This window comes from Ursus maritimus, unplaced genomic scaffold (genome assembly GCF_017311325.1).
Source record: "Ursus maritimus isolate PB19 unplaced genomic scaffold, ASM1731132v1 scaffold_7, whole genome shotgun sequence".
NCBI classification, from domain to species: Eukaryota; Metazoa; Chordata; class Mammalia; order Carnivora; family Ursidae; genus Ursus; species Ursus maritimus.
The window spans coordinates 35,382,635-35,409,959 of NW_024426885.1; the positions used below are offsets into that span (position 1 = coordinate 35,382,635).

At 41.7% G+C, this 27,325-nt stretch overlaps 1 protein-coding gene across 2 annotated transcripts in view; it reads left to right on the forward strand.

Moving 5' to 3' along the window:
* The window catches only part of HTR7 (5-hydroxytryptamine receptor 7), a 76,380-nt gene extending 51,029 nt beyond the window's left edge, over positions 1-25,351 (forward strand). Inside the window, exons 2-3 of one of the 2 annotated variants that reach the window (XM_040624500.1) lie at positions 16,805-17,568; positions 23,682-25,351. In XM_040624500.1, coding sequence (XP_040480434.1) covers positions 16,805-17,567 — 763 coding nt within the window. In that variant the 3' untranslated portion in view covers position 17,568; positions 23,682-25,351. The remainder of the gene's footprint in view (positions 1-16,804; positions 17,569-23,681) is intronic. The other variant, XM_008696348.2, reaches the window with a different exon arrangement.
* The last annotated feature ends 1,974 nt before the right edge of the window (positions 25,352-27,325 follow it).

Below are 27,325 nucleotides of genomic sequence, written 5' to 3' on the forward strand. Positions count from 1 at the left end.
CTAAAGAAAGAAAAATGGTGTTATCAAAGTATTAAGTACAGAGACAAATGTCTTACCCAAAGCTATAGGTGCCATATTTTTAGATGGTTTTTAAAAACTTGAATATTGGTGGGTTTAGACTACTGTGTATGATATTCTCCAAGTAGGAGGAAAATAATGTTTACATTCAAATAGTGCAGCAACTTGAGGTACTTGTCACTGAGGGAACCTGTCTTCTTGCCCTTTCTGCAAAGATGGTTCAAGGACACACACCCTGGGCTATTGTAGGATTTCTGCAAATTAGGCTCTGGGCTCTAGTTAATGGGAGTGTTGTTGGCTAGTAGAAAGAAACATCCACTCTGTGTTCTGTGTCAGTAGGATCTTCAGTAGCTGGACACCAGCCTTGGCCAACGACATCTTTCCTCTCCTTCAAAGGCCAACCGAAGGACAGGTGGCCACTAAGTTTTAGAGTTCACATCACAAGGAAGACATTGGGAGTTGTTTCATTATTTTTCTGCCTGGGCATTTGCATCTTAAGTGTGGATTTCTTTTTGGCTCTGATTGGTGGACTGGAGAGTATGAATGTTGTGGATACCATTAGCATTTATTTATACTGTTATTTATTTATAACTGGATAAATAAATGATGGCAAAGCCCCACAATAGAATGCTAGGTAGCTCTAAAAAAAGCATGCGGGAGCTCTTGATGCACCAGTGTAAAAGTATCTCAAGGATATATTTTTAAGTGAAAGAAGCAATGAACCACACAGTGTATCTAGTATGCTGCTCTTTATGCAAGGAAGTTGGAGAGAAGAAATATACTCTCATTTGCTTGCATTTGTACAAAGAAAAGCTGGAAGTGTACACAAGATTCTAATAAAAGTGATACATATGGAATGTAAGGAGTAGGAGGATGGGGCAAGATTTGAAGCAAGACTTTTCAGTGTCCACTTTTACTATATTTTAATTTTTTTGTCAGAGAAGATGTGACATATTCAGTTAAATTAACATTAAAAATTTTTAAAAAGCAAAGTTCATGTTGGGTGCATGAGGGGAATGGGTTAGGAAAGAGAAGAATAGATACGAGAGGCCAATTTAAAGGCCACTGCAGTAATCTATGGCAAGATAGTGATTCTAGAATGGTGGCAGTGGAGGCAGAGAGAAGTAGGTAGGCTTTAGAGCTACTGAGGAGGCAAAATGGGCAGGACTAGGTTAATACCTAGGAGAAATGATGAATGAGAATGATCCTGCAGTCCAGGATGACTCCCAGGTTCCTGAACCGCACCCTTAGATGGATTCACTAAGTTGGGGAAATAGGAGACTCAGTTTGTGGAGATGATGATATGTTTGGACACACTGAGATGGTGCCAGACCCACATAAGGTGTTTCACAAAAGTCTGTTGGATGAAGGAATGAATAAGATGCTTTAGAAATATCAAAGTAGAGATGGGAAGGAGGCAGTTGGATTTGTGAGTCTGGAGCTCCATGGGGAAGTCTGGGCTGGGGACTCAAATTTGCAGATTTTCAGTCAATGGGGGATTTTAAAACACTGGTAAGAGATAGGGACAGCCAAAGAAAACAGAGTCAGAAGGACAGGGGGGTTGGGACCCAGCCTAGAGGAGTTCCAAATCATAAAGGCCCCATAGTGGAGGCCAAGAAGGCCAAGAAGATTGGTTAAGAGTGGGCCAGAGGCGTGGGAGGGCTCGGGGAGTCTGTCAGTACTGAACCAAGGGAAGTTTCAAGAAGGAGGCAGTGAGTGCATTCTGCGGGCTGCAGAGCCATCAAGTATGATGAGGATGGAGTGATGTCCACTGGATCTGGAGAGGTCATCGGTGATCCCAGTGGGGTTTGCCTCAGAGGCCTCTTAGGTGGGAAGGTGGATCACAGTAGACTGAGGACCGCTTATTTCAGTTAATGGCCCCACCATCTTCCCAGTCAGCCTGGCTTGAAAACTGATGAGCTTCTTCAGCTCCTCCTTTCTCTTTGTCCAGTTTTACCCCCAGTCCTTGCTAAACCATTTCTAAGTTCTATCTCCTCTGTTTCAACAACGTCTTCTACTTCTGTCTTTTCTCTATTCATACAGCTACTTCACCAGCTCAAGGCCAGCTAGCTCTCACACCAACAAATTCCACAAACACCTTCTCTGCACTGCTAGTTTCCCGTGTGGGGGGCATAACCCCTTTCTGTTCTTCCTTTCCCAGATGCTTTGTATGTCCTCTCACTCTCTCTCCCATGGGATCGACTCAGGTTGCAGCCTTATTTGCCAGTTCCTTTCTTTAAAATGGGATTCTGGGGCAGGAAGTCCGCTCTAGTTTTTGCGTGTCTGCTAGGTAGTGGGTGGTGTGAAAACCTGACATACACATTCTCATTTCCCCATCACAGTGACTCCATTCTTCCCCCCTTTCTGCCATGGGAGGCAGCAGAAACTCTGGATGACTGAGTATCCCATTCATAGCACTCTAGCTAGTGAAAAGGACAGAGCGAGAGTTCAAGTCAGATCTGCCTGATGCAGGGTTTCAACAGTTTTCATTTTAGCCAGACGTTGACTATGGTCAAGCCGCTACATGAAGATGGCGCTTCTCTGTGCAGCCTAAGGCAAGGAGGTGGGTGAAGGCAGGGCCACGGAGGTTGAGGGCAGAGAACCTTTCAAGACAGACTGGGCAGCCTGCCACCACATTTCAGGGACCACAGTGCACACTGTGCTGCAGGTTGTCCCCAGCCCATCCTCCGCTCTCTGTTCCCCTCCCCTACTTTGTTTTTCTCCATTGTACTTACAATGATCTGACCTACTGCCTATTTTTACTTAGTTATTTATGATCTCTGTAAGCTCCAGAGATCTTTTAAAAATCATTTATTTATTTATTTTTATTGAAGTATAGTTGGCATACAAATATAGTTGGTGTATAACATAGTGATTCCACAATTCTGTACATTAGGCCATGTTCACCCCAATAAATGTACTTACCATGTGTCACTGTGGGTGCTATTGCAACATTATTGACTCTGTTCCTCATGCTGTGCTTTTCATCCCCAGGACCTACTTATTTCGTAACTGAGAAGTTATAGAGTTTGTACCTCTTAATCCCATTTACCTGTTTCACCCATCAGCCTCCTCCCCCAGCAACTGCCAGTTTGTTCTCCGTATTTATCATGCTGTTCCTGGTTTTGTTTGTTCATTTGTTTCATTTTTTTGATTCAAGCTTCATGGATTTTCGTCTGTTTTATTCACCGCTGTAGCCCCCGTCCTTGAACAGTACCCACCCTAGTGTAGGTGCTCAGGATGTATTCTTTGAATGAATAAATGAAGCAGTTAAGGTGAAGTCAAAGTGAAAGAAGGCAGAGAATGAAATGAAGTTGCTTCAAACGCTAGTCAGTGTTCGTGGCTCATTTTTAGGGGCTGCAGATGCCAAGATGAAGCAGTGGAGTTGGTGGTAGTTCATTCCTAAGAATGAGGTGAAGTGCTTGTCAGCAAATGCAGTTTCTGAGATCACGTATTAATTAGGAGAATATGACGTAGTACTGTCTCAGTTATCTGTTGTTGCCTAAGAAACCACCATGTAACTTTATTATTGTTCCAAACTCTGTGGTCAGGAATTTGGGTAGAGTTCACGTGGGTGGTTCATTGACATCAAATGGCATCATAAGGGATTATGTATTTGGCTGCACTGAGCTGGTGTCTGGGCCAGACTGGAAGATCCAAGAAAGCTTTACTCACATGTCCGACTCCTCAGTGCTCCTTACAAGGTGCTTTTTTAAAAAAACATGCTTAGCGTGGTCTTCCTGTCAGCATGGTGGGCTTCCAAGAGGGGATTTTCCAAGCTGTGAAGGCCGAAGTTACAGATCTCTTAAGGCTTGGCCTCAGAAGTCACACATCACTTACCCCACTCTCTGTGGGTAAAGCAAGTCACAAGGCTAGCCCAGAATAAAGGCAAGGTAGAACAGCAAAGAATAGATAGCCACATGTAGCCCACCACAGCTCATTAGATTAGACGGTTAGGATGCCTAGAATTGGCTTCCTCCCAAGATGTACTTCACAACTCAAGAAGTTAATGAGAATTTAAAGTGCAGAGATAATTTGCAAAATTTTCTGAGAAATTGAGTACAGTTAAATCAGCAGTCAATCCCAAACTTGCCAAGTTTGTAGAGAGATCTGTAAAGAAGAACCAACTGGCAGATGAATGAAATTACTGGCTGAAACCATTTTATTTTTTTTAAGTAGGCTCCACACTCAGCATGGAGCCCAACTCAGGGCCTGAACTCACGATGTTGAGATCAAGACCTGAGCTGAAATCAACAGCAGGTTGCTTAACTAACTGGCTGAGCCACCCAGATGCCCCTGAAACCATTATTATTTTTTTTTTAAAAAGGACTTTCATTATTTTAGAGAAATAATTTTTTGAAAATTATGTGTGCTCATCATAAAAATTTCAAGCAATTATAAAAAGCAAAAATAAGAAAGCAACAAATTGTCTAAACTCTCCCCGTGCAGAAAGAAAAAACAAGTGTTAACGTTCGGTGAGTACCATTTTAGAGGTCTCCTTATGCTTCTGTCCACGTAGAAGGACGGCTGGCCCTCTGGTTGGCTGATTCAACAGTTAGACAGAAGGTTGATAGATGAAAAATTATAAGAAGGAAATCACATTATACATGTTATTCTAACAAAATATTAAAACAAAGTTTACTTGAATTTAAAAGAAAAGTAAAATTAAAATGAAGGAAATACAAACTTAAAGTAAGGGCTATTAATTCCTAAAAGATTACTATTCTTGCATGATGATTATGGGGAAAATACGCAATGATCAAGAAGTTGGATTTATAGAAACTATATGTTTTATAGACAGTATCAGTTCTTCCCTACCACGAAAGTTGAAGTGATAAGTCGTCTTTTTTTTTTTTTAAGATTTTATTTATTTATTTGACAGAGATAGAGACAGACAGCGAGAGAGGGAACACAAGCAGGGGGAGTGGGAGAGGAAGAAGCAGGCTCATAGCGGAAGAGCCTGATGTGGGGCTCGATCCCACAACACCGGGATAACGCCCTGAGCCGAAGGCAGCTTAACCGCTGTGCCACCCAGGCGCCCCAAGAAGTGATAAGTCTTCTAACATTGTATTCTACACCACTCTCCTCAGCTCTTGATTCTTGTGGCTTCTGCTATTTTTACTTTGTAAAATTTACATTCTGTTTTTCTAATATAATTCCCACAGGTGTTAGTTCTACATTTAAACAGGTTCAGTGGTAATCATGGTTTCTTTGTTTCTAAATTCTTCATTTTCTTGGTTGGATGAATTTTGTCCCCCTGCCCTCCAAATGAGTTTATGGGTGCTATAGTCCCCAAATTCTTTCATGTTTGAGAATGTCCACTTGTTGACTTTATAACCTTAAGTAACACATATTATGTTCTTGCACATTCACATCTTTCTGGACATTTTTGTGTTATGTTCCATCATGGAGTGATACCATTGAGAATCAGTCTGATTGTTTTCCCCTTGGACATTACTTGATTTCTTTTTTTTTTTTTTTATTCCAGATGCCTATATATGTCTTTCCATGTCTTGAAGTTCAGTAACTTTACCTGGATAGGTCTTGTTGATAATAATTCTAGGTCACTTTTCCCAGCTGTGTTGTATGTCCTTCTGATCATGACATTCACCTCTTTCATGCATTTAAGGAAAATATCCTATATTATGTCTCTGTATAGTTTTTACATTTTGCTCCTCTAATTGACATTGTGTTGTTGTCACTTTGTTTGTTGGGTTCTTTTGTTTCTTCGGGAGCACCAGTTATCCTTATGTTGCATTATCTTTGTGTGTCCTCCTTGTCCATCATCTTCTCTCTAATTATGTGAATACATTTCCCCCTCTGCACTGTTTAGTTTACCTCCAGCCTTCCCTTCATGCCACTGATTTGCTTTTCACCTGTGTTTATTCTATTCCTAGCTGCTTCTAGTTTATCTATTAGATCTGAACTGGTGGTGTTTTGACCTCAAGTTATTTCCTTAACTCTGTAGTCTCTTTTTCTATCTCATTCTGCTGTTTCAGCATCTCACCTTTCAGGCCCTGCTTCAGTGATTATGTATATATCTGACCCTTGAACAGCACTGGTTTGAGCTGCATGGGTCCACTTCCATGTGGATTTTTAAAGATTAGTACAGCATTGTAAATGTGTTTTCTCTTTCTCATGATTTTCTCATAACATTTTATTTTCTCTAGCTTGCTTTATTGTAAGAATACAGTATATAATTCATATTACATACAAAATATGTGCTTATCAACTGTTTATGTTATCAGTAAGGCTTCTGGGCATCAGTAGGCTATGAGTAATTACGTTTTTGGGGAATCAAAAGTTAATATGGATTTTTGACTGCATGGAGGGTCAGCGCCTCTAACTCCTGCCTTGTTCAAAGGTCAGATGAACTTGTCGAGGTCCTTTGCAGTGAAAAGTATTTGTAAGAAAATCTCTTCTAATCTAAGGGTGTGCTTTCTTTTCAATTTGGTTTTAAAACAATTTTAGGCGTGTTCTGTTGCTTTCTTCTTTCACTGTTATTATTGTAGTATGTTTGTATAGTTGCCGTAACATTTTTTTTCCATTTGGCTCATTCTTAACATGAGTTACGTAAATCTTAGTGTTTGTTCTGACATCATGTGGTTGAATTCTCCTTGACATTCTGCTTTATTTGATATCAGTTATTTTTCTTCCTTTAAGCTACTATTTATTATATCTATTTTTCTATATAGCCTGAATGTGTAGGGTTGGGGGAGGGGAAGGGAGTGGACTACTGCCGCTGAGTGAAAAGCCCTTAGTGGAGGACTGTTTTTTGTTTGGAATTCTTATTAAATGTCCTATATCAGAGCACATTCCACTAAGCTAAGCATGACCCACGTTCTGGACCTTGGTGTATCTTGCATTTCAGCCCAGTTTCTTAAAAGATAACAGATTTGGGTGCTCCTGCTTACCTTGGCTAAAATGATATTCTGGGGCTTTTCTTCTTCTGCTGCTGCTTCTTCTTCTTCTTCTTCTTCTTCTTCTTCTTCTTTTTTAAAAGATTTTATTTATTTATTTGACACAGAGACAGCCAGCCAGCCAGTGAGAGAGGGAACACAGGCAGGGGGAGTGGGAAAGGAAGAAGCAGGCTCCCAGCGGAGGAGCCTGATGTGGGGCTCGATCCCAGGACTCTGGGATCACACCCTGAGCCGAAGGCAGACACTTAAGGACTGAGCCACCCAGGCGCCCCTGGGGCTTTTCTTCTTGATGGCTTTCATGGCTTTTCGTTACATTGGCTCCTCATCACCTCAAATTTACTTCAAATAATATTAATCAGACATTTTAGGATTTAATTCACTTTTCCTCTTTCTTCAGCTGCTTCTGTGGAGTAGTATGGAATTAGAAGCCACTTTGTACTATCATAAAACAATATATATATTTTCCCTGCCTGTGATCTTCTAAAATTTTAAATAAAGTTTTATGCCATTCCTTTGTTTTATTGTGGTTGGTAAAATTTTGGTTCACTCTGCCTTTCCACTTCTCTCTTTCTCTGAGGAATAAGATTCTTTGGTGGAAAAATTCAGACTTTGCTGTAAGTTCAGATACAACTGAAGTAATTAAACACCAAGTATAATTCAGGGATCACTATTCTCTTACATTATTTATTTTCATGACTTTCTATAATTATCTAAAAAATCCTTCGATAGTTCTTGATAGATATAGAATTTTACATATTAGGTAGCTAAACGTTGAGTTGACAGTAATGAACGATGGAAAAATTCAGCAGAAAACAGTTGCCTCGTGATAGAGTACAGACAAGATTAGTCTCACTGGAAGGTTTGTCTCAGCTTGAGTAGGTAGCAAAAAGGTCTCTGTTAAGCTCACTTGGTGGGAAATTTCCTGTATCCTTAGCTTCTGTTATCACCAAGTATCCGTGGTAGGCAGAATTCTAAGACGGCCCTGAGATTCTCTTTTTACTTGTGTGTATGCCCTGTGTAATTCCTCCCCCCTCAATGTCAGTGGGCCTGATCAAACCAGGTGAGCCCTTTTCAAAGAGGATTTAAAGATCAGAGAGATTGAGAATGTAGCAGGTGTTGCCCTGCTGGCCTTGAAGGTGCAACCTTTATGGGTTCTGCAGCTACAAGGAAATGAAATCTGCCAACAGCCACGTATGCTTGCCAGAGTTCCCTTCTTATGACACCTCAGCCCTGGCCAACGCCTTGGTTTCAGCCTGGTGAGACCCTTACTGGAGCACCCAGTCGAGCTGTGTCCAGACTCTTGACCTACAGAACTGTGAGAACACCTACAGATTTGGTGTTATTGTAAGCCACCAAATTGTGGTAATTAATTATGTAACAACAATAAACTAATACAGTATATATGCATTTTTAACAAGTACTTTTAACTTTAAGTGATTTGCTTTATTTTAAGTAAGCCTGATTTTCTCCCTAAAGGGAAACTATCATTTTTTATTTTATAATTTAGTTTTTCAAAGAGGAAGATTTTGTTATTCTGTTTCCACATTCCGTTGAGTTTTGTTGCTGTCTTTTCTCCCCCTCTCCTCTGCCCACTTTTCTTCCTCAATAATGGGGTCAGAATGGGGAATCTAGATTTTCACTGGTCCTAACTGTAATTACAGCCTGGAAACACTGATGAAAATGGCTGAAAAGTGTAGTGGAACCCCATTATAACCATGGTTTTAGGGAACAGGTCCACATATGGGTTAATGGCAAATGGTAAGTTCTTAAAAATTTACTTTTAATTTTTAAAATTAACTTTGTTTATTTACGTTCCAAACACTGCCAAATCATGACTGCACAGCTCACTCAATTTCAACAAAGGGAATGTATTTGTGTAACACACCCAGCTAAAGAAATAGAACAGTTCTGGAACTCTAAGTTTTCCTGAGACTCCTTTTTACTCATTAACATCCCCTGTCCTCTCAAGGTAGCTGCTATTCTGGGGTCTATCACCAGAGGTTAGTTTTGCCTGGTTTTGAACTGTGTGTTATTTTTTTCTTTCTGACTGCTTTAGCTGCAAGTGATGTTTGTGACAATCATCCGTGGTGGTGCATTGAGCAGTAGCTCGTTCACTCTTGTTGTTTTATAGAATTTACTGCCTGACTATCCCACAATGTATGTACCCATTCTTCTATTGTGGAACTGTACTTATTTTATTCTTGTGGAATGGGTTGGTTTCATTTGGGGCTATTACCATTAATACTGCTATGAACATTCTTATACATGTATTTTGGTATTTTCATGAATGTTCATTTTATACTTAGAAGAATATAGGGGCGCCTGGGTGGCATAGTTGATTAAATGTCTGACTCTTGGTTTCAGCTCAGGTCATGATCTCAGGGTCCTAGGATCGAGCCCCACGTCCAACTCCACACCCAGCATGGAGTCTGCTTGGAGATTCTCTCTCCCTTTCCCTCTGCCCTTCCCCACTCCCCCCACTCTCTCCCTCTCTAAATTAAATAAATCTTTAAAAAAATATAAAAATATTTATTTATTTATTTATTCAGGTTTAATAGATGTTAAAAAATAGTTTCCCAAAGTTACTGCATCAATTTATACTCTCACCAGCAGTATATGAGAAAAACAATTGCTTCCTGTCTTCACCAAACACTTAGTATTGTAGTTTTTACCATCATCATCACCATCATCATTTTAATTTCTTTAGAAGATTTTTTTTTTAAGTAGTCTCCATGCCCAACGCGGGGCTTGAACTCACAATCCTAAGATCAAGACCTGAACTGAGATCAAGAGTCAGATGCTCAACTGACTGAACCACCCAGGCTCCCCCATCATCATCATCATTTTTATTTTTTAAAATTTTATTTAAATTTAATTTAATCAACATATACTGTATTATTAGTTTCAGAGGTAGAGTTCAGTGATTCATCAGTTGCATACAATACCCAGTGCTCATTACTTCAAGTGCCCTCCTTAATGCCCATCACCCAGTTACGTCCATCGCCCCACCCACCTCCCCTCCAGCAATCCTCAGTTCCCTATAGTTTGCCTCCTTCTCTGTTTTCCTCTTATTTTATTTTTCCTTCCCTTCCCCTGTGTTCATGTTTTGTCTCTTAAATTCCACATATGAGTGAAATCTATGGTATTTATCTTTCTCTGACTTATTTTGTTTAGCGTAATACCCTCTAGTTCCATCCGTGTCGCTGCAAATGACAAGATTTCACTCTTTCTGATGGCTGAGTAATATTCCATTGTATATATATACCACATCTTCTTTATCCATTCATCCATCAATGGACATCGGGGCTCTTTCCATATTTTGGCAGTTGTGGACATTGCGGTGCACGTGCCCCTTCAAATCACTATGTATCCTTTGGATAAATACCCAATAGTGCAGTTGCTGGGTCGTAGGGTAGCTCTACTTTTAACTTTTTGAGGAGCCTTCATGCTGTTTTCCAGAGTGGCTGCACCAGTTTGAATCACCATCATTTTTAATTGTAACCCTTCTGATGGTGGCATCTCAGTGTGCTTTCAATTTGCATTTCCCCTGATGACTCATGATATTTAACACCTTCCCATATGTTCATTGAAGGCCAGTAATTTTTAAACCTTGGGTCATGATCCATTATTGGGTCATGAAATCAATTTAGTACATTAAGACCAACACTTTAAAAATCTGTAGTAGAATAGAAGAGAGTGAAATGCAAATTATAATGGTAAGTTGGTATTGTGAAACTGTTGTTTCAGTTTCATAATACATAAATATATGCATGCCTATGTTTCTGTACCTACATTTATATATGCACATTTATGTGTCTCAATTTCTTATTTATATACATAAATATGTGTGTGCTGAGTGACTGTGGAAAATGTATTTATTATAAGAAATATTTGTTCTTATTTCTTATTGTCAAAAAGGTTTACAAAACCCTGTGGTATTCTGTACATTTAAAAAACAAATCTACAACTTGATTAAGACATAAAAACCGTGCTTATCTCACTTGCATTTGGCAACACTGGGAGACAGAACTAACAGCTGGCATAACGGAGACACGGCTCATGATGCTTTTGCTGCGCCCAACTGGAAGCAAACGATTAAAATGAAAAAGTGAAGTCCTTCATACAAAAGTAAGGTCGCTGTGATTGAACAAGGGAAGGCGACTGACAGCAGTACACGGGATAAGGAACAGTCCTAAATACAAAGCCCTGGGCCTCTAGACTTTTCTTGAAAGAGAGTCTGTGGATGGCGGTCTGGGAAGCTGCAGGTTTCCAAAGCTTCTCAGTGATTCTGATATTCTGACAACTTTGGGCTGGAGATTCCAGCAGATTTCACCTGTGAGGGAGGATTTCTCACAGAAATGGTGTGCTCAGTGTGCAGACCTTTTTCAAGCCTAACACTTGCCAAAGAGTAATTCTCTCCCTTTTCTTTTACCTTCAAAATTATTATTCCATAGCAGCAGAACTCAGGAGAAGCCATTTCATTGAAGAACCATTACCTATAATTTCTATAGAGTTAGAATGGAAGACAGGCAGCAGAATTCATTTGCTTTCTAATCCCTCTTTATGTAGATTATAATTCCCTAACCCTTTTTTTCTACGAACCCCTTCTTTAATAAAGCCCCTGTTGTGGGTTGCGTATATTTCTCAATTATACAATACCTTGGTGCCTTTGTCTCTGAGATTTACTGTATTTTAACATTTGTATGCATTTTAAAGTTAAATTCTGAAGGCTTTATAAGCACCCTGCTTTTTAATTAACACTGAGCGTAAATGTTCAGAAAATGTAGTGTGACAAATATTAACCATGCATATTAGGGAATTTTCGGAATCAATCTAGATTGCCCCCCCAAGGTAAGATTTATACTATACGAGAGAACAAATTTATACTATTTGAGAACGAATGTATAATTTGGACAAACACTTCCCTGAATACCAATATTACTTTATATACTAATTATGGGATTTTAAATGCCAGTGAGTTCTGTTTCCTTTGTGTGAATTTATGAATGTAATAAAACATTTTTGGAAAGCTTATCAAATAAAACAATCTAAGATTTAATTAGCAGCTTTTTAAAGATTTTATGAACCAGATCATCTGTATTGCCAAAATCACTTAGGTGGCTTAGGAATCACAGAATCCTCCTTAATCTTTTATTTTATTCTCAGAATTAAAATGAAATTAAAATGTCCTTTTTTTTTTTTACATAAAGTTAACAAAAATTAAGCATAGAAAAGTCCCAAGTCCAAAGAAAAAATTTTAAACTACTCAAATCTCTCCAACTCAGATAAAAGTACCATTCACATTTGGTAGATATTCTTCTAGACATCTCACTACATGCACACACGCACACACACACACACACACACACACACACACACACTCATAGCAACACCTAGTTTTATATAAAAAGATTAATACAATATATGACGTTCTGTTACTTGTCTTTTAGGACTAGACATTGTTTTCTATCCACTTTTTTGTGTTTTCCTGTCAGTAAATACATATGTATGTCATAATTTTTAGTGGTTACTTTATCTACATCCATATCCATACCTGTATCTGTATATACATGCATGCATATGTGCCCTACTTTAGCTAACCTATTGATATTTACACTGTAGCTTTCCTGCTCTATTATGTGTTTAGTTAATATCCTTGCACATTAATCATTTTGCATTTGTACAGATATATTCTTAAATTCCTAGGAGTCTGATTGCTGAGCCAAAAGGTAAACGTTGGTGTATATTCCTTACCAAACTGCCCTCTAGAACTGTCATCCCAGTTGCAGCTCCCCCTAGCAAAATAATAAAGAGTGCTTGTTTTTTCATTCTTTCCTCAACATTGGCTTTTGTCTTTCTTAAAAATTGACAGATGCCCAAAAATCATTTAAAAATTTGCATCCCTCTGATTATTAATGAAATCGCACATATTTCCAAGCGCTTATTGGATGTTCTTATTTCTCTTTGTTTAATTGCTTCAGCATTTTTATTGGGATGGTTGTCTTTTTCGTATTGACCTGTAAGAGATCTGTGAATATTGACATATTGTTATTTGGACTCAGAATTTGTCATTTGACTTTTAACTCTGCACACAGTGATTTTTAATTTAAACATCATTTACTTGTTTTTGTGTATAAAGTTCTTGTCAAAAATTTAATCACTCTGTCATTTTGTAGTTTTAAGCTTTTGTATCATAGTTAAGAATGAGCATTGTCCTTCCAGAAATACTCCCCCATGTTTCCTCATAGTAGCCTTAGATTTTAACTTTTTTACATGATAATCTTTGATCCATCTGGGATTTATTTTTGAATAAGGAGAAACATAAGCCAGTTTTATTTTTACTTAGCCCAATTGCTAGCCAATTGTCAGACTTGGCGTATATATACACCATTTTACTACTGATTTAAACGGACTCATTTTCTTGTATTATTCCCTTATATATTTGAATCTGTTTCTGTGCTCTGTTCTATTCACTTAACCTGTCTATTTCTGAGTCATTACTGAGTTTTTGTGTCTGTGGCTTTATACTATTTTTTTTTTAATAGAAGAGTATCCCTTCAATCTTCTTCTTTTTCAGATTTTCTGCTTTTTCCATATTTACTTGATGAACTAAAAAATCATTTGGTCAAATGAAGAAAAGTCCTGCTGGAATTTTCCAGTAGAGTTGTATATTATTTTTAGAATAATTGAGGGGAAATTGGCACTTTTATAATACTGGGTTTTGTTTTTTAAAAATTTCCCTCTGGATTCAAGCATTTTCTTCATTCTTTCAGTAGGCATTTAAAACATGTGTTCTTCATGTAGGCTGTGGCTTTTAAAACATTTATCTAGACATTTTAATTCCTTGATTGTTGCAGTGAATAGTTATTTCCTTTCATAATATTTCTAATTGTTATTGATTTTTTAAAAAACTGTTGACTTTTGTTTATTTATTTTATTTCCAGACACTTTAATGAGCACTCATATTTTTTAAAGTCATCCTTCGGTTGATTTTCGCCTTCAAAAGTCTCACCAGGTGTACCCAGGAGACTAAAAAAGTTAACTATAACTGCCTTACTGTAGGACATGACTTGATGCCACTAGAGAATGGAGTCTAGAATAGGAGTTTATGGAATATAATTTATACATCCAAGAAGGGCCAAATATGGGCTGACCACATCACTGAAATGCAATATAAGTCAGACTAAGTATATTAGAATATGAATAAGCATGCTGTGCTCATGAGATTGTTTAATATTGTGAGATGTCCTTGGGTACTCAATCTCTCAGGGTTAATCTTCGTGAATTCCATATTATTTATGGGCACAGAAGAAAGACTGAATTTAATTAAGCCTGAAGATAGAATTCCCTGTTTGAGTAAAGGTCTGTGAAGGATGGAAGGGAAAACTGAACCAACTTACTCAAGAATAGGAGTTTACGAGGTTGTGAACTCCAGGCTTGCTAATTTTTTGTATAACCCCGCAAATAAAATATAACTTTTCTCACGGAGAGTGATCCTACTTCCTCCTTCCAATAAACACCAATTGCCCTAACTACCCACATCCCAACCCCCCCAGTAAGTAGGTGTAAGAGATGGTCTCACAATGCCATCTGGTGGCCACCTGGGGAATTGGAGAAACTGGTCTCTTACCGTTGGACCTCCTGCCTGGGTTAGTATCCAGGAAGCCAGATCCAGGCTTGGGAACAAGCAACTTGTGCCTGTGGCTACAAGCAAAGAGAGAAGATAATCAAAATCCAAGTCCTGGCAAAGACTTGCTGGGAGAACTGGGAAACAAGGAAGAAGCCAAAAGGCTACGTCCATCCACAGGAGTTGATAGAGAGCAAATATGAGATTTGAAAAGACAGGTCTGCAAAGCAATTCCAGCAGGAAAAGCTTGAACCAAAGCAAAAAAAAAAAAAAAAAAAAAAAAAGAAAGAAAGAAAGAAAAAAGAAAAATAGAAATGGAACATCTCAGAGCAGGGATCAACTTAACTGTAGGCTTCCAGTCAGTTCCAACACCTTGCTTCAAGGGTTTCCTTATGTACTGTTTGTGCGTGCGTGCGTGCGTGTGTATGTTTTAATTTTCTTAAAAATTTTTCCACAACTTAAAACTCAGATAATTTTAGATAATTCCCAAACAGCAAAGTCTACTCTGCATTTCCCTTCCTTGCTCTCTCTTTCCCCTCTTCCTCCCTTGCTCCCTTCTTTTCTTCTCTCCCCTCCTCTTCAGTTCTAATTCTTGTGTTCTCTTGAGAACCGCCCTCTTTCTCATCCTTCATTCTGTTTGGGAGCCAAAACTTAATCCTAGTTCTGCCTGATAAACCTAGGGACAGTGCTTGTAGGTCAGCTTGATTGAGGAAAGGGACCTAGAGGTTGTAAAATGAACCCATTCCACTAACACCTGAATCCTTGGAAAGAATCAGGAGCCCTTTCTGCATTACCAGGAGTCATCCCCCCACCCTGTTCAACCCAACAGGATTTCCCCAAGTGCCTGCCTTCAAGATTTTTGTCTCTTTTATTCACCGCAATATCCCCAACTTTTAAAACACCACCTGGCATACAGAAGAAACTCAATTAATATTTGTTGAAGGAATGAATAAGTATTCTCGATGAATAAGCAAATATCGCTGATTCCTTTTTACTGATATTTCAATTTTGCCTTGTTGTAAGTGATGCTAATTTTCATGGTGAGAGTATGATTTTTCTGACTTTTGTGGGATAATTTAAGCAAAACACGTGAGGCTATTTCTAGCACATGATAATTATTTTTAAAGTTCCAACCTACCAACTAAGAGACTTTCAGAAAATAACCTGTTGGTAATTTGAGGGCTCTCCACCTTTCCTTTTCCTGTGTTAAGAATGTCTCTTTTATATACATCCATGAAATAAAAAACCAACAAAATGACTAGCTTTTACCTGTCTTGGCTTCTTACGGGCTCTTTGCATTCTCCCCAGAATAGAAGCTAGGACCGTTAAATACACAGAGAAGAAAAGGAAAGCTGAGAACCATTAAACATTTAGCAAAAACATCTTGCTGTGTATGTTTTCTGTTTGCTGAATCTCTTTTGCATTGGAAATCCTTGATGACAGAGACGGAGAAATATTTATTCTCTATATAGAACTAAGCACAGAAAAAACGTTGGCTTTACCTCCTATTTTTCAGAATTGTGCCCCTTTTTTGTGATCCTTCTCAGGAGAGGAGAGATGAGGTAGGCTGTTTTTATTTTATAGATTGTTTTTCGGACATTACTCTTGTGTGAGAATTTTCTGGGCTTAAAAAAAAATGATTACTTGCTACTTTCCATTCCAAAGCCCTAGGATTTCCTTAATATCTCACAAATCTCTGTGATCTTAAAGAAATGCTCTCACCATCGTGCAAAGGGGAAGTTAAAATGAATTAAAAGCCTGCCTGAATTAAGACAACCCAGGAGATCAGTGGGTGCATAATATCAGAGCGTGGTAGACCTTGGTTAATTTGCGAGGATGTGTCACAACATCCCACGTCAGGCTTGACATTTTGTTCCTGGCTGATTTCGGTGGCAGTGGTTGTGGGGGGAGGATGGATGTTTAATCTTTGGTTCACTGACTGCATGGAATAGGAGAGGCTGTGAGGTTCGAGAAGAGCATGGCCTGGCATTACAGACAGAGGTCTGCTAGGCTGAACACTGGCAGCCCGTCTAGCTAAGTGTATGACCTGGACGGAAGTAGGTAACATCCCAGAGCCTTAGTTTACCTCTCTGTAAAATGGGCATTATGATGCCTCCCTGGAAAGGCTGCCCTGAGGAATGGAGCTGCCGGGTAGGAAGCCTGGCACCTGGCTGGTGTGGCCTCTGGTTGCTCAGGTGTGATCACAGAGTCACGCATCCGCTTTCCATTTCTCCCCCAGGTACCTTGGGATCACGAGGCCGCTCACGTACCCTGTGAGGCAGAATGGGAAGTGCATGGCGAAAATGATTCTCTCCGTCTGGCTGCTTTCGGCCTCCATCACGTTACCGCCGCTCTTCGGCTGGGCCCAGAACGTGAACGACGACAAGGTGTGCTTGATCAGCCAGGATTTCGGCTACACCATCTACTCCACGGCGGTGGCGTTCTACATCCCCATGTCCGTCATGCTGTTCATGTACTACCAGATTTACAAGGCCGCCAGGAAGAGCGCCGCCAAGCACAAGTTCCCCGGCTTCCCCCGGCCCGAGGAGCCAGACGGCATCAGCTCCCTGAACGGCATGGTGAAGCTCCAGAAGGAGGTGGAGGAGTGTGCCAACCTTTCGAGACTCCTCAAGCACGAAAGGAAAAACATCTCCATCTTTAAGCGGGAGCAGAAAGCAGCCACCACCTTGGGGATCATCGTCGGGGCCTTCACCGTGTGCTGGCTGCCCTTTTTCCTCCTCTCGACGGCCAGACCCTTCATCTGCGGCACGGCCTGCAGCTGCATCCCGCTGTGGGTGGAGAGGACATTTCTGTGGCTGGGCTATGCAAACTCTCTCATTAACCCTTTTATATATGCCTTCTTCAACCGGGACCTGAGGACCACCTACCGCAGCCTGCTCCAGTGTCAGTACCGGAATATCAACCGCAAGCTGTCGGCTGCAGGCATGCACGAGGCCCTGAAGCTCGCCGAGAGGCCCGAGAGACCTGAGCTTGTGCTGTAAGGTCACTTATCACTATTTTCCTTTTATCCCCCGCGCCCCTGCTATGGAACCTCTTAGAGCATATCCCAGAGGGCTTTCTGACTCCGTAGCCAGCTTATTTTCTACTAAGCAGATCAGATTCGAATTCAGGATACTCTAGACTCCGGTCCTCCAGCCCACAGAGTTCCCAAAGCCCAAGTCAGGCACTTAGAGGGCCTGGAAGACAGGACTGATGTGTTGAGGAATTGCACTTGGTATGATGGACAAGGAAGGTGATGTTTCCCACCCTTTTCCCATAAACAACATCCAAGTCGTGTCCCATAGCTCCCATTCTTGTGACACTGTTGTGTTCGTTGCAGTTAATTCTTACATACAGTCAAGCTTTCTTGATGCCCTTGTCCTTTGCTGATAAAGTCATTTGAGAAAGGGAGCAGATTCACAGGGGCTAAAAGGAAGCAACCTGGGATAAGGGAGAGCAGATAGAATGGGGACATGCCAGGATGAGGCAAGTCCTGAAGCTGCAGAGCTTTGAGGAAGCGCCGTTCACCGTTGGAGGAGAGAACATGTGGTGGCTGAGTCTGTCTGGGAGGCCCCTGCCTTTCCCTGAAGCAATTGCGGGAGGTGCAGGCATCTGAGGGCCAGTGGTGAGAAGGAATGGGGGTTTCACATGCAACCCACTTGCTAGTGAGTTTGGCATGGTAAAGAAGGAAGGAGACAACAGGGTATTTAGGGTTGTCAGCACATCGCCCCCCAATTTTCCTTTAAATCTGAGGCAGAGGCAACATCCTCCGGTTACAGCTGTTTGAGGGCAAAGAAACTGGAACGAGAAGATGGAAGGTGCTAGTGAGAGAGCAGTGTTGGGTGTAAGAGGAGGAGGCATTCTTCTTCAGTGGACCCGGTGGGCGGGAGCAGCCAGAGAACCATGGACTGCCCGTCAGCCATCTTGTCTGGACCCTTCAGTTGACAGAAGAGGTAACAGACCTGGGGACTAAGGCGGCCCCCAGTCCCAGTGAGCTAGTGCACCCCTAGGTCTAGATCCCACCTCATCTGAATCTTACTTCTGTAAATTCTTCGTATATTAGATTCCTTTATGTGTAACAACCATGTCAAAGGACACCTTCCTGCTCCTAGCTGTCCCAGAAGAACAGCCCTGCTCCGGGAGTACACTGAAGTGTCCTCACGGATCACAGTAGACTTCAGAGGCTCCAAAATTCTGTTCTCTAACTTCACCAACATAGCATCCAAGGATATTTGCCTCCGGGTCTTTAGCTAAGTATGGAGGCTTAGGTATTGTTTTCCTGTTAGTCTAAGACAGGGGTCAGCAAACTTCTACTCTGAAGGGCCAGATAGTAAGTGTGTCACGCTTTGCTAGCCATAGGTCTCTTGAAACTACTCGTCTCTGCCTTTGCAGTGAAAAGGCAGTCACAGACACAAGTAAGCAAATGAAATGGTCATGTACCAATAAAACTTTATTTACAAACAGGCTGCCTGTTGAATTTGGCCCATAGGTCATAGTTTGCTGTCCCGTAGTCTAAGAAATGACTGTCCTCTCATTACATTTCACTCTATTTGATTTATAATTATTTATTTTATATATAATTATAGATTATGAAAATCATTTGGAATGATTGGCCTAAACCTTCATTAACTTCAGGAAATTTCCAGTGAGAGAGTTGGAATAACTGCTGTTTTGAAAAATTGATACCAGGCAGATTTTTAGTCACTTTCTGTGTGGGAAGACTCCTTTTGAAATTCTTGCTTATAACTGTGCCATGCATTGAAAGGATGCAGAAAATACATGATGTCTTTCCTGTCCTCATCTATTTCTGTTGGGCAGTCTGAACATAAACACACACATATCCACACTCACTCTTTTCATAATGAGAGCAAAGGAAAGGTGGAAACAGGAAAAGCTATAGGATTCAAACCAGAGGAAAATAATTCCGAGCTTACCCTAACCCTGATCGGGGAAGATCTTGGAGGATATGGGCTCCAGGACGTCTCTGAAAGTAGTCAAGTGTTCACAGCTAATGGAAAGTAGAAACAGCATTCATGTAAAGGTACCAGTGTGGGGCCTCCTGCAAAGGACAGTTGGGCTGGCGCTAAGTTCTGGTGTGAGCAAGATTTGGAGATCAAATTGTGAAGGCTCTCCCATTCCAGCCCCAGGAATTTGGGATTTTAGTGTAGACAAGTGGTTCTCAGCCAAAGTTGGTTTTGCCCCAGGGGACATTTGACAGTGTTTAGAGACATCTTTGGTTGTCACAGTTGGTGGAGGGGAGGACCTATTGTCGTCTAGTCGGACACGGCTCAACATCCCATAATGCAGGGGCAGCCCCCCACAACAAAGAATTACCCCATCCAAATTCTGTAATGCTGAAGTTGCAAACTCTAGTGTGGACAGAAGGGAGCCATTGACTGAATCTCTGCAAGTAGGAGAACAGGAATCATCCGAGCGACGAAGACGGATCCAAGGGTTCCAGGTGAGATGCCTCAGGGGCAGAGGCTGGAAGTAAAGTCTCTTCAGAGGCTGGTTTTCTCCAGAAACATTGGAGACCTACTTACGTACAAGGCATGTCAGGGGGCGGAAAGATGAACAGCTGACAGTCCTTGCTTCTGGAAGCTCACAGTCCAGTGTGCTGGGGTGGGGGAAGCTGTGGCGGTCATGGTTAGTGAAAGACTAGTAATCTGAATATCCCATGCTTGCATTCCAGTACGTACCAACTGGATAAGACAAATAACTCCTAACTCTACTGGAGTCTCTGGAAGAATGACTGGTGTCCAACCCATAGCTCACAGCAAACCTTCTCAGGATCCTTTGTCCCCCCAACCTGTCTCTCCAGTGCCTACACTTCTTGGCCAGCCTACAGACTCGAGGTTCCTCCCTCCAGTGTCTCCAGCCCTTTCCTCCTTTCTTGCGGTTTGGGTTCTAATCTCATTCGCTTATGCCCCTAACTCTGCCTTCTTGGCTCTGTTTTTGCCTCCTACAAAATAGTTTTCTTTCTTTTCTGTGTAAACGCTCTACTAGACTGTGTATTGCTACTTCCAGATATCTACCCATTTCTTCCCATTTTCTTGATCAGCAGACTGAGAGACTCAGGAGTCGAACAGGCACTTGCGTAGGCAGTGGATAGAGAGAAAAGGCTGAGCATGCTTCCCTGGTAATTTTAATTCAGTTCTAATTTACAACCTCTTTTACCTTTTCACAAGTACCGGATCTGGTAATACAAAACCAAGTGTGATAATGTGATACAAGCAGGGATTCTTGTGCTTTTCTTTTTAATTTGACAACCTCATTTGTGGAGTTGCTTTTGATTGCCGTAAATTGTTTTTAAGTGTCACATTGTGATGGTTTTTGTTCCTTGACACCGTCATCGTGAACAATATAGAAAAACAGTTTTGGGGGCACCTGGGTGGCTCGGCTGGTAAGGCGTCTGCCTTCGGCTCAGGTCCTGATCCCAGGGCCCTGAGATCGAGCTGCATCTCTCCCTCTGCCCCTCTCCCCGCTCGTTCTCTCTCTCTCAAATAAATAAATAAAATCTTTTAAAAAAGAGAAAAAAGAGAAGCCGTGTTTAAAATACTTCCATATAAAAGAATTTCATGGGATTGTTTTGAGTAGCCCTCCCTTCGCCTCTCCCTTCTTCTCCTTGGTGATCATACTGCCTTTCTCTTCAAAAAGCCTCTTATCATCCCTGTCGATTGCAGTGCTGAGTTGTAGCTGAGTGACCTTGGGTCCCTTTTATGAGTTCTGTCAATCCGCTGCTCCAGGCTTTGTGCTGAAGCTTTGGAGTTCAGGGTGATTCTACCTTTTCTTTATGGAAACCAATGGTCAAAAAAAAATAAATAAATAAAAGGAAATGGGTCCTAGTGGAAACTGGGAGGAAGCCCCAAGGCCCTGAAGCTCAAAAAAAAAAAAAAAAAAAAATTAAAAGGAAATGGGTCCTAGTGGAAACAGGGAGGAAGCCCCAAGGCCCTGAAGCTCAAAAAAAAAAAAAAAAAAAAATTAAAAGGAAATGGGTCCTAGTGGAAACAGGGAGGAAGCCCCAAGGCCCTGAAGCTCTCGGTGTCTGTGCTGGGATGTTGCCTTAAAGGCAGAAACAACACGTTTGCTATTTTATGGATTTCCCCCCCCCCCCAAGGTAATATTTTCCTCATCATTAACTAGCTGTAATTCAACTCTTTGTTTTTATTTAATCATCAATTAGTCATAATCACAGTTTGTTTGCTTTGCCATTGTCTAAATTCTAACTTTGCAAATCTCTTTAAATAGGAAAGGCAGGCAGTTGGCCTCTTTTGCTTTTTCAAACATTTTATTTGTTTGTTTTTCTGAGTAAATACACATACCACCAAATAAAATCAAGCAATACAGGGGTGCCTGGGTGGCTCAGTTAAGCGTCTGCCTTTGGCTCGGGTCCTGATCCCAGGGTCCTGGGATCTAGCCCTGTGTTGGGCTCCCTGCTCAGCAGGGAGTCTGCTTCTCCCTCTTCCTCTTCCCCTCCCCCAACAGGTGCTCACACTTTCTCTCTCTCTCAAATAAATAAATACAATCTTTAAAAATCAAGCAGTATGGATAGGTATATAAGAAAAATAAGCCTTGGAGGAATGTCTTAGGAAAAAACTATCCATGGTGGACATCAGGAAGGAGGTGATATTTGGAGTGGGCCTTGAATGAAGAGCAAGAATTTAACAAGAAGGGACGGCAGGGGTGGATGTGGAGTTGGGCCTCCTTAATGCAGGTGGGACAGCATGGACAGAGGGGCTCAGATGTGGTTGGAGGGAGACGAGGAACCCAGGGCAGGTCTTCAGCAGTACCTGGACGCTGGGTCAGTTAGAGTCAGCGTGGAGGGCCAGGTAGGCAGTGTGGGTTGGGGGTAGAGATGAAGCCATTTGAGCCAGAGTGAGACCAGGACAGCTGTGTAGACGGGTTCACAATAGGATAAGGGAGATGGGTTAAGAGACCAATATGAAGATGAGGTCTCCTGCCATGAGGCCCCACACAAGGAGGATGGCGTTGAGACCAGGAAAGAGGCCGAGGATGTCTGAACGTTCAGTAGTTTACTCGCAGGTGGGTGGTGAGTGTGGGGGGCCGCGGAGATGGTGCTGCCCCTTGAGGCCTGGAAGAGTTCCGTCCATTTCATGATCCAATGTGAGCAAAGCGGCACTGAGCTGTGGAGAAGTGCAGTCTCTCTGTGCTGAGACACGTGAAGGCCCCAGGGTAAGAGTAGGTGGGAAGCATCACTGGGGACACAGCTGTTTCCACTGCCCACTCCCACAAACCCAGGATCCTGGAATTGTGGGTTTGGGCTGGCATGGCGCTTCTCTTTAGGCACCATCCTGTGAGGTGACGGACAAAGCAAGAGATAGTGTCTTGTGGAGAAACTGATCCTGTCACTGGGAAAACCCTTCTATCCAGTCTTGAGAGCCAAGTGAGAATTGGACTGTTGTTGGGATGGGGAGGCAAAGCCTGGGGGTGAGGTGCCAGGCCCTGGAACGTCAACAGACCTAGGTCTCAAGCTCGCAGATAGTGTTTGGTAAGTTGAGTCCTATGAAGGTGGAGAGTTAGGGGACTATGGATCTGGAGGGAATGTGGCTCTACACCAAGGAGAAAGAGACTTTCCCTCAATTATTGGCCAAGACTACTCCGTGACTCATGCCACTTCTGTGAATCTGGGAGGAAGGAAGTGAGGGAGATGGGGTTTTCTGGTCTTTGCACACATGTGTTTCTATGATGCACCCTTCTAGGCTTGAAGGGAGGAACACTTCTCATAAGTGGTCATTGTTATTCTTTTCATGTGGGGCAAGTGCAGTGGGATTTTGCAAGGATTTTTGAGAGTGGAGCCATTTTGGCTACAGCTGTATTATAAAAGTGAATTTCTAAATGGGTTATCTGGGGCTGATCTGCAAATATATTAAAGCCCTGGCAACTTAGAGACATTATAAAATTTATGAAAAGAGACTCAGCATACTTTCTTTCCTTTTTGAGAAGCTCATATAACCCCTTAGAAGCCACAAATGATTCAAATGACTGAATGCTGTAAAAATTAAATCCATCCACCACAAAATGAAAACTCACATTTGTGGTTCTGTTAAATCATTTTCTTGCCTTCTCTCTCTCTCTCTCTCTCTCTCCCTTTATAGACAAAACTCTGACTACTGTAGAAAAAAAAGTCATGATTCATGATCAAAAGTGGAATAATGGAAACGAAATCACCAAGGCAAGACAGAGGCGGAAACAGAACTCAACCATTTGCTGAGGCCGTGGAATGGAGTGCGGCTTGTCCTTTCCTGGGGTAGAGGAGACGTGACAAGCAGGGTGATGTGTTGTACAAAGCATGTTGTGAGGGAGATGGTGACCTCTCATCTTTTTCTGTGGATCAGTGCTGTTGTGTGCAAGGAGAAGAGTTTTCCGTGTCAGACAGATCAGCTCAGCAGTAAGCACGCAAACAGAACTGAGTCCCAGAAAGGAAACCGTTTCTGGTGCTTTGCGTACATCCAAGCCCCTACAAATGGAAGAAAGTTCCAATGCACACTCCCCATGCTTCCAAGTCTAGGCATTGTGGTGAATATTCAGGAATCATTCACGAGACAGAATGTATTTTGTGGCAGGACAGAAGGGTGTTTTTCCAAGCAAACTGTGGTAAGCGTAGTGTTGAATGTGTTGCATGTCCGTGTTAGAAAACAGAATCCCGTCATCAGCTAATACAAATGATGTCCCAGAGCAGTGTCTGGTTACAGCTTCTGTCAAATAGTTTTGCTTTTTTGCAGGGTCCCTGTGACTTCCCCACCAACGTACCTTTCTTTGTGAACTCGTGTTTTGTTTTCGTATAACTCAGGAACAGATCTCAGGATGGAGAGACTCATAAAACCTGAATAAAGCTTTTTCTTGCACTCACACTTCTTCTGAAGGGTCCTGAGAGATGAGGGGGATTCCTTCAGTGAGGCTTTGTACCTGGATGCAGAGCGGGCACTCCGGAACCGTGCTGGGTACCAGCGTGGTGGTGGGCACGGAGCCTGTGGCTGTCGTGTCCACACGGATGCGCTGGGCTCCCGGGCTGGGCAGTACCCGGGTGTCTTTGGGGAGGAAGTGCGGGAGTAAGAGGGTTTCCATGGAGGTTGTGATGCTTTCAGAGACAGAGCATCTATGTGTTAACTCTTGGGCAGTGCTGTATTAAAGGGAATTGTGTGCCTCGGAGCTCACCTGGGCGGCTACAGGGAAACACTCAGAACACCATTCTCTTCCTTCGGGAGGATTTGTTTTCGTGTTCTCTGTAACCTAAATCAAATGTACGCCTGGCCAGTTCTGTTCCTCTTCCCTCTCCCTCCCCAAAGTGGTAGACATTAGGGCAGGTAAGGAACCAGAAAAGGTCCCTTTGCAGATTGTTTGTTTGTTTTTTTAATGTACAAGTAATATGTAATGAGACAGGAAGATGGTGGATCAGAAGAGTACCTCCAAGGGGAGAAAGTGAACGCAAAGCTTCGTTTGATAAAAGAGAACTGACAGAGAAAATTATTTTCCTACAAGAAATGTAGCTGTTCTCTTCCAGGAGAATGTGGAATTCCAACGCGGATTATGGATTTCTTCTGCGTTCACTGACCTTGCATCTCACCAGACACAAGGAAGGGTCTGGAGGGGAGGTGGGCACTGTCCTTTCAGACAAAGCTTGTATAAATTCCTGAACCATGGATTTGCTAAAGTGACTGTATATACTTATATTCATAATTTAAATGATTAATTCTGGTCAGATAAATGTTGTTAAATTTGAAAATGTTTTATTATATTACATCAAATAAAGTTTATTTGTAGCTGTAATAAAGCAACTTAAGTAATGATTTTTAATTGAAGGTCTGCTGTCATGAATATTGCTCTGCGTAGAATAGCAGAAGGCCAAGTTTTGTTATGTTTTCCTAAAATCCTAAAAGGTAGTTAAGACCATCTCAAATTCACTGCACTTCACTCTGAGGATTTATCCAGTTTGTAACTTTTTTTAAATTTTTTTTTTTAAGAATGACTGTTCATTCCTTCACTTAATTAGTGGGCATTTACTGGGCTTCTGCCACATTCAGCACTGTGGACATGGAGGGAACAAAGACAGGTAAAGCAAGTCCTTACTTTGGAGAAGCATGGCATTAGAGAGAAGGCGGACATTTCTCAGATGGTCACCCTGTCTTTTAGTGAATGGGTTTGTTTCATTTTTTTATCACGACCTTGGTTATTCACATTGGCTCTTTATCATGCCTAACGCAAGTGCCTGGTTGTTGAACGCTGCTTTCTTCTGCTGCAGGGGCTGGACAGTGGGTGCCCGGCTTTACGAGCATGGCAGCTGAATGGAAGGAGAAAGTAGAAACTGAGAGAGAATGAGAGAACTCTCAAGCACTTTAGACTACTTCACGCATGACAGAATTTGTGCCAAAGGTACAGCTTTTGTTTTAACCCAGAATTGGGGAAATCACTGAAAGAAACTCTTCACACATATTTTATGACTGTTCAGCAAGAATGGCTGTGATGATGATTAATCTCTCTTCTCACTCAGGGGTGTCAGCTGTCAGCCTGCAAGGCTGGGTGTTGGGAAATGGTGCTTAGGGAAGAGTACTTGTAAGCTGTCATTTAATGACGGTTCCCTTAGTGTTTGGTTTTACTGTGTAAATATTAAGCAGGGGCACTCATGGAGTTCCTAAGTTTTCTGGAAACGGTTTCATCATTCTTAAAGCCTTTGCCACAGTGTCATGTGCTTGAGATGCTTGTATACGTTTTCAATGATCATCTTTTCATGCGGTTTTATTAGATTCATTGATTATATAGGCATAATATCAACGATATGAGTAGAAGATGCAGACAATTTTTCAGATCTTTTATGCTAATATGATTATTGCCTGGATTGCCCTCTGGAGGTGGCAGGCATTTTCCTTGCAGCGTTTTGACTCTCACATGAGTCCTCCATTTAAGAGATGGAAATGTTTACAAGATCCTGCATTTTTTCAACAGTCTATGTTTCCCATCTCAGGACCTTCACACATTCTTTCCACCCTCTGTCTGGATTATTCTTCATTTTTTCAATTATATATTTAATGTACATGTCCATCATAGTTTAGTAATTCTTCAGGGGCGGAGGCCGTGTCTTTTTCCCTCATCAATATGCCCAGCACTTTGCACTGTGCTTGCAACATATATAGGAGGCATGTAAAAAATATTTCTTAATGGGGAGGAAAGAAGGAAAAAAGGAGAGAAGGAAGGAGGGAGAGGAAAAGAGGAAGGCCAGAGTTTTCTTGGCATCCTTGTTAATTTTCAGATGAGACTCTCGAGGAGGCTTGGTATGATCAAGTGACATGTTCAGTGGGTGGGACAGAGGGGCTGGGATGAAGCGCTCCTGTGTGCGGCGTGGGGCAGGCCCTCCGAGACAGCGTGCTGCTGCTTTTGCATGAGCTTCTCATATCGAAAGAGCAACCTTTTCTTAATTTTCTGCTCTAGCAGAGCAGAGCCGTGTATGTGCTATGGCCCATATGTTGAAACTTGTTTATCTACGGCTAGCCAGATGGTCCCTCCCAGCACACAAAGAAGCCATGCTGAAACCTTCAAGGGGTCAGTGCGTTTAGGAAGCACAGGGAGAAACGCATGTTGTGATGTCATTCCTTCCTTAGTCCAAGCAAGGTAGATCACAAAAAGGAAAACCTGGTCAGACATTCGGTGTGAAGCAGGCAGACCTTGAGAACCAACTCGAGGGATCCAATTCCCAGAGACAAAAGTTTATTTAACTGGATCTCTCTTTAAACGTGCTCTGTCTACA